The sequence below is a fragment of the Anoplophora glabripennis genome, unplaced genomic scaffold (genome assembly GCF_000390285.2).
Source record: "Anoplophora glabripennis isolate ALB-LARVAE unplaced genomic scaffold, Agla_2.0 scaffold2978, whole genome shotgun sequence".
Lineage (NCBI taxonomy): Eukaryota > Metazoa > Arthropoda > Insecta > Coleoptera > Cerambycidae > Anoplophora > Anoplophora glabripennis.
Window position 1 is genome coordinate 1 of NW_019419066.1, and position 8,651 is coordinate 8,651.

Consider the following 8,651-nt stretch of genomic DNA (forward strand, 5'->3'; position numbering starts at 1 on the left):
CAGCTCTTGGCCTGCTGTCTAGCTCTGCCAGAGCGCTTTGGACCTTGTACCTGGCACCTTCTAAATATGTTAACATCGACTTCATCTGAAACGAACAAGGCGTTTCTCTAATGTAAAGATTATGGTGTAAAGCGTAAAGTACATTAAAATAATGTACTTTACGCTTTCCAATGTACTTTACGCTTCCCAGTGTACTTTACGCTTTCCAGTGTACTTTACGCTTTTCAGCGAACTTTACGCTTTCAGAGTACTTTACGTTTTTGAGAGTACTTTACGCTTTTCAGCGTACTTTACGCTTTTCGACATACTTTACGCTTCCGAGAACGTACCTCAGAAGGCACTAATGAAAATCGACAATAATACTTGGACCTGAAAGTCTAGAAATTGACTTACTATACTCGTAAATTGTTATGATCCTCAAACCAGAAGATCAGTTGCATATAATTGTAACTTTGTCTACTACTTCCAATGCTGTTCAAAGTTTTTGAGAAGCTATAAGTGAAGGGGTTCGAAATAATAAAATACGAAAAAAAAATAATAATAATAATCGCAGACCATCAGTTCAGATTTCGTAACAATCATGGAACAACATAGCAAGTCCACAGATAAACCAAATAAATACCAAATAAACAGGTACTTAAATGGTAAAAGAGCAGCCTTTCTTGACATATCTCAGGCTTTTGATAAAATGGATTACAAATCGGACTAAAAAAGCTTTTCCCACATCTCTACTACTCAATTCGTCAAATCTTATATAACAGACAGACATTTTCTAGTAAAGGCAGTGAATATACCGAATTCCAGCCCATATATTCTGGAGTTCCTCAAGGTAGCGTACTTGGGCTAATATTATATCTTACATATCTTGTTATAGTCAGAATTTGTGAAGAAACATAAATTCTATATCAAATTATCAAATTTTCGCCAAATTTGTTTAATATGTAGTTTTAAATTTTGAGTCACGCGAACTTTGGATAAAATTGTAAACCAAACTTTTTTTATTGGTGGTTCTTGCTTTTCAAGATGAGTAGAAAGTAAAATATTATTTGAAAAAATTGATTGATTTTGAGAGAATTCTTATACTACATTTAGCTATATTTTACATACTTTTTTGTACCAAATAAGTTTCATCAAACTAATGTAACGGTATTTGGTTGATATTTATTTCGTTATTAAACTAACTTAAAACCTAAAGTAAAAAATTTTTGGAAAAGATCTAAAAAGTTTATCAAAAACCAAGAGAGAAGTTTGAGAAAAATTCGTAATAGGATTTATTTTATGGTCAACGTTGTTAATATGAATTCCACAGGATGTGCAGGAATAGGTGCAAAATTTAGAGGGTGATAAAACATAAAAATATAAGTATTTTTTATTGACTTTTTTCTATGTACCATAGATGTATCGTCTTTGGTTTTTGAGCTACAGAGAGTCGAATACAACTTTTTGGAATCAAAATTTAGCCATACCAATATTTTTCAAAAAACGTCGTATTTCATAAAAATTTGATATGAGTGAGTTTTTAAGGGTGCTAAATATGCCAGTATTCTAAGTTTTGGACAATCTGCTAGAGGTCTCTAGTTGAGACTATCTCTTCCAGTTACATTTCAAGACATAACTTTTTTGAAGTTAGGCTTTTTATATTATGTGCCTTGTATTACAATGTAACATTTTATTGTATATACATATATTTAAGAAAAATGTAATTGACTGTCCCTACACTGTAAAAAAATTTCACCGTAATTTCGCTCAATTTTACTCAATAATGTATCAATTTCTGTTCACACCCGATTAAGTGAAATTTTTACTCTGAGTAAAACTATTGCATCAGAAATGAGTGGGTTTTACTCAAATCCAAATCCGAGTTACTGCCAACTATCAATTGAGTGACTTTTGACTATATTCTGAGTATATAAAACCAATTTAGAGTTGACTTTTTTTGTAGTATGATTTTAATTTAACTATTATTGAGTCAATTTTACTCAGACTTGGTTTTTAATTAACTAAATATTGAGTGCAAAAATAAATCACCCATTCATTTGGATACATAGTATTGAAATTAATTCACTTCGCGGGGCCTCTTCCTGTCCTGGCTGAGACCCGCCAGCTGAGACCCGCCGCCGCCGGCTAAGGCCTGTTCTCTTAGCGATCACGCTTTTCTGAAGCATCTAACAGGCCCCTATCAACTGTGGTCGGGATTACAGAAGCAATATCCCCAAGCCATTCGAATTCCGTGATATATTAAAATTTAACAATTTAAATTTCGCATTAGTGTGTAAAAAAATTCTTTACGCAGTGGAGCGTTTTGTACAACGCATGCAAAGTTAGTACTTTACGCACGGAAGAAGAAAATATCCACTCACCAAAATCTGAGTCTGGCTGATTGGAATTGCCGTCTGCCGCACCCCTGTCTGGCCACTCGGGATCGTCGACGTCGTTAATGTGCGGATCAGAATTGTCGGATTTGTCCGACTTGAGCGACTTCTCGCTAAGTGGGCTTCTGTCTTGCTCGAACCACTCTTCCCTCAGCCACTGCGGCACCTTNACATTTATAAAACTACTTACTTATTATCATAATCGAAAAGTCAGTAGTAGGCAATGAATTTATCTTTCAAACTTGTCAGTTAGTAATAAAATTATTTTACATTCACAATTGCCTTTGATTGTTGTTGAAAAAATATCAATTATTATTTTTATATTATTTATTTATGTTTTTTTACTTAATACAATATTGGCTTATTTAAAAACTACCTAGGTACTTGTTTTCTTTTTGTAGAATTAGGAGAAAAAGAAAGTAAAATTTATTTGGCCAATTGTCAAATTTGAAAGATAAAGTTTACTACTGATTTTTTGATTATTTTCTATTGAACACTGTTAAAATCTTGTGTCAGTTAACACGTTGACTGCGAGATAATCTCAATGTACTTTGTCCGTGACTGCGATAAATATCTTCGGGGATATGTAAAAAAAACTGTTTCTGTGTGCGGTACATATCCCTGGGGATATGTATTTTTTTTACATTTGACCGTCTATAAAATTAAAAATAACACAATTATTGCTATAATCTTGCATGTATCTGTAACTATACAGGGATGGCCAGAAGTACGGAATAAAATTCATATCTTTTGGATGAGTTAATTTTTTTTTAAACGCCGAAACATGTTAACTGATTTTGATTTTTTCCCATCTTTCAGATATATAATAATTAATTTTTCTAACCCCCAGCCATCCCTACTTTTTTTTCAAATGGAAACATAAGGCATTAGGGGGCTCGTTGAAAAATTTATAGAAAACCGATTCCAGCCATACCAAATAAACAAGTTTTATTTTTTCAATAGCAAGGTTTTAAGGGTTGTATAAAACACCTACTTAACAAGTGAAATAAAATTTAATTATCTTCAGTGTTATCCTCCATGAATTTGCACAGAATAAAATAAAGAATTTGAAACTGTACCTATCACTGCTAACGCAAAAAAGATATATTTTTTATGTTGCGTTTTTTTGGCACCANTATTGAAGTAGTACACTCAATGAGCCACTTTCTGCAAAACGAGTTGATTTCAGCATTTACAATTTTATTCTCAAATGAAGAAGGTCCAGATTTACCCATAATCCTTTTTTTCTCAGTATTACCCCTTTCATAATTATCTCCTTTTCCTATTAAGTTAAATCATACATGGAGTTCATTTTACTACAACCTTTTGTGAATATTCTTCTGTAACTTTTTTGTACGTTTAAATGATCTTGGGAAATTTCTATCTATCTTGCACCATAAAATAATAATTTGCTATTTCGCCTGTTCTTTTAGCGACATCATTTATTACTAAATTTAGAGAGTGGCATGAACATGGAACAAAAAATGCCTTGGCATTCATGTCTAAAATAAATTCGTTTTTGGACACCTGCATGAATTTCTTTCATGTTGGCGTCATCACCATAGCCCTGTCCTCGTATATTGGTAACTTCAAAATTTAACTTATTAACTTCATTTAAAAGGGCATTAGAAAAATTTGCACCCGTTGATAGTTCAACGTTGAGGAAATCAATAAACTATTCTTCACATTTGTATGAGGACCCATCTCTTATCCCTATTCTTATTATGAAAAACATTTGTTCAACTTTACTAACGTCAGGAGTGCAATCAAAAATAATACTATAATATTTTGCAGATCTTACTTTGTCTAAAATATTATTTTGAACTTTTCTCCTAAACAATAAGATTACATCATTTTGAATGTCATTACTTAAATAATGAACACTTTTCTCATGCATTGAAGCTTTTCTCAAATGTTCAACAGAATCAAATTTACCTAAAAATTCCATAATTTTTTAAAAAATTTCATCGTTAGGTTGTAAAACTTTATCTGATCTATCTCTAAGAGGAAGTATTTGAGTTGCACATAACTGTATGACAGCAATAATTCTATTCAAAACGTCGCTCCAATATTGTCTTTGTATATTTAATATGCGCTGATGTTCCTGATCAATGGTTTTATTTACTTTTAACCTCTTGTCCATTTCCTTCCACTTTTGATAACATTCCATGTGACTGCTAAAAGTTTCGTGGGCTTTTAACCTTCTTGAATTATTTCTCCAATCTCTCTACCCGTTGAACCAGTTAAAAGAATTTAAGTCAGGATTTTTTAAAAGTTAACAACAAAAACAATATGCTGCATTAGAACTTCGTGAATATAATAACAATTTTCTTTTAAGCAACTCACCATTGGACAATTTTCGATATTTGCCTTGGTCCTTTTTCGACAATAATTTGATGTTCCAGACAATTTAAATTTTTCCAAGTTGCCGGATCTTCGTTGTACTGTCGAATTGTTCGATTTGAATTGATATCAATATCAAACTCATTAGATTCATCAACGTCAATTCTAGTTTTTCTGTTTGGCTAGATAAGTTTTCAATTTCTATTGAAGATGGAGATTCTCAATCATCAACTATATTTTCAGTGGAAGTGGACGTAGAAGGCTTAATAAATTTTTACATGACACCACTCAGACTTTTTTGTTCATTTTCTTTGGTTAATCTCTTTTGTTTATAGGCAAATCCTGATAGCTTTTTTCTTTGAATTTCACTCATTTTTTTATTATTCATTCACTCAGGCATCTACAAAAAAGCAGTCTAACAGCATATTACGTATTAACGCTTAAATGTATTTTTACAGGAAAAAAGTAGTTGTTGAGAACTCAGTTTTTCAAAAACATTTGGCAACGTCAGTTTCTCCCGCGAGTCTAAAAATCAGCAGAAGCAGCAAAACAACTCTGTTGTCAATGCAAGTTAACGTTAAGTACGCAGCATGTGTTTATATTTAAATTAATTTACTTAAATGTATACCATGATTAAATAATAAATAACACTATAATTTCTCTTTGGCTGGGATATCAACATAAAACCTTAACAATTTCCATAAAATACTGTAATGACAATACGCTTGCAAAATCAGAATATTTTCGTATAGGACTATCTGCGCCACTAGTTGCGCAAGAGTATTGATACTGCAGTATTTTGTAGGAAGGACACAATATAACACGTTGACTGCGAGATAATCTCAATGTACCTTGTCCGTGAATGCGATACATATCTTCGGGGATATGTAACAAAACTTTTTTTGTGTGCGGTACATATCCCTGGGGATATGTAATCTTTTTACATTTGACCCTCTATAAAATGAAAAATAACACAATTATTGCTATAAACTTGCAAGTATCTGTAACTATATATCCTAGGATGCTAACGTTTTCATTCGCAAAGAGTTTTGAATAGAAAAAAATAGAAAAATCGTTATTTCTGGTTTGAGTATTATTTTGTACGATTTTTTTTTGATAACTGGACACAATAAACTAGAAATAAGGAGTACTTCATATAAAGAATCGAACATAACCTCCGTGCAACAACACCCACCTTCGGTGGTTCGTGATATTGCTCACTATCGAATAAATACATATCCCAGGAGATATGTGCCGTATATTAGTTATATTATATTACTTCTATGCGATACATATCTCCCGGGATATGCATATTGACAGCAAGGCTAATATGTAAAAATTGGAAGCCTCATTCAAAAGCTATTTGATTCTTTGAAATCGGCCAAAAACTACAGATTCTGCAACTTCCACAAGATACAGTAAAAATGTGATTATTGAGATTCGCATATTTCTTATAATGAGTACATACGCCCCGAGGTATGTACCGTAGTCAACGTGTTAATACGGTTTTTCTTGAAAACCATAACGTTTTTTAAAATTTAACACGAGTAAAAAAAATGTTAAATAAAATTCAGCTGTGAACTAATATTATTTTTTCAATTCGGTCAATGAAAAAATAGTTTGGTACAATTTTAGGGGTAGGTCATCCCTAATGAACACCTTGTTGTGCTGCAATTAATTTCCCTACATGCACCTGCCCTGTGTCGGTTCTTATGCGGGACACCTGGCATATCGTTAAATGAAAAATGCACTAGCTTAAAAACAATGCAAACAAATAAAATTTTCCGAAAACTGTTTAGTGAGTACAGAATTGAATAAAAAATCATCAAAATTATTATGGCATTTTCCGAAACTTTAAGAAATAATATTACATTTGTCTTTTCTTATATAAAATATCAAATTTGTCATTTATCATTACTTTTTAACGATTGGCAATGTAAAATTTAAATAATCAATTTTCCACATTAAGGTAATACCTACGTTGCTTAAACTGTTACAATAGGACAATAAAAATTATAAATATCTTAAATATTAATGATAAATTGGTAATTAATCAAATCTAAGGGTGTCTATCCTATGCCTTCTTGATCCTAACAGCTTGAAAACTCAAATTTTCTGGGAAAGCGTCAGTCTGGACTTCCCAATACATAAAGTAGAATCTGTTAAAAAATGCATCCCGTCACACTGTAGATAAATCCGACGAACGGAAAAGTTACATAAGCATCTCTAATTGTTGCAGATGCGCAAATACCGTGGAAGATCCACATGCTGCGTACAAAAGGCAAACACAGCAAGAAATTCGCGTATTAAAATGTACACACCAATAAATAATAATCCCGTCGTAGGGTATTTGCTTTGAGAACGGTGGCGTGGAAAATTCGTGAACGCAATAAATCGCGGGCGTGCATTCGCCAAGCGTTCAACTTTTACTCACCTTCGCGTTCTCCTTATCTGAGGAATTCTGCTTGCTGTGAATGTGCGCCAGGTGGATAAGGCTGGTGCTCTTCGATATCCTGGAATGAGTAAAGCAACTGATAACACTAGATAACTTTAATAAGTAAATGATTTGTCGAAAAAAAAGTGGGTAGCGTAATGTTTTACACGATTGAGCAGGAAATATGCGAAATATTCCCTACTGCAGTAATTGAGTTGGTCTGTTGAGAAATCAAAATTAGCCATCTTCAAATCCAAATGATAATTTTAAGATGTTACTGTTGGTATACCAAGTCATCAGTCTTGTAAACCAATTTTTAAAGAACTGAAGATTTTACAATACCTTTATTTGACATATACAGTGTCCCCCTAAAGTCGTGCACAAATTCATTATTAGGTAAACAAAAGAAATGATTAAAAATCCCGAAACAGGTCGATTTTTGAATTTAATTTACTATTTTTTCAAATAATAATTTAATATACAGGTGGGGAATACCCCACTTTTTTCCAATTTTCGGATTGTTCTAACTGAGCTGATTCCAAAAATATACAAGTTGCTTCTAATTGTTACAGGGAGGACAACAATACCCAAATTATTTACAAATACTAAATTTATTTACAAATAAATAAACGTACTAAAATTTGAATCAAATCACCACATATCATTTTAAAATGTCTTTATTTTTTGCTATAATTTCTTTGATGCTTTTTTAATTTTATCTGCCTGATAGAACGTGCTCGTGTATTTCTTGCAGGCAATCATTTTTAAATAGTTTGTTAAGATTGTACAAGTAAATCCATTTTGAATGATTCTTCCTTAAAATATTGAGTATTTTTTAATTAATTAAAAAACATGATTCTAAGTGAAACCGAACGGATTGAAATTCTTATGATGATCGGATATGGTGATAGAATTCGAACTCATGAGGAAGTTTGTGTTTTGTTTAATGAAATTCATCCCAATCGTCCACCAATAAATCGATCCACGGTTAGCCGAACTGAAGCAAAGTTTCGAAATCATGGTCATGTTAAAGATATGCCCAGATCTGGCCGACCGACTGTAGATGAAGAAGTGCAGTTACAAGCCCTTTTGACCATTCATGAAAACCCGCAATCCAGTCTGAGAGTCGTAGCAGATAATTTAGGAATGAGTGAAAGTACATTGAGTAGACTTCTTCACAGAAACAAGTATCATCCCTACAAAGTCCACTTAGTACAAGAATTATGTGACGATGATTTCGACAGACGCACAGAATTTTGCGAAATGATGATGGAAGAATGTCAGGCAGATCCGGATTTTGTGAAACGCATAATTTTCTCCGACGAGGCGTCTTTTTATTTGAATGGCACCGTCAATAAACAGAATTGTCGGTACTGGTCAGATCGCAATCCACATTGGATGATGGAAGCACACACTCAGCATCCCCAAAAGGTCAATGTTTGGGCCGGAATTGTTGGTAATCGAATTTTGGGGCCGTATTTCTTTGAAGGAAATTTAGATGG

The 8,651-nt window shown here is 32.8% G+C and overlaps 1 protein-coding gene across 1 annotated transcript; it reads left to right on the forward strand.

Moving 5' to 3' along the window:
- Positions 1-8,001: 8,001 nt before the first annotated feature.
- Positions 8,002-8,605, forward strand: LOC111692732 (the record flags this gene model as incomplete). Its single annotated transcript, XM_023456834.1, has 1 exon — positions 8,002-8,605. A coding segment is annotated over exon 1 (604 nt), but the record flags the coding sequence as incomplete, so codon positions are not given.
- Between the last annotated feature and the right edge of the window lie 46 nt (positions 8,606-8,651).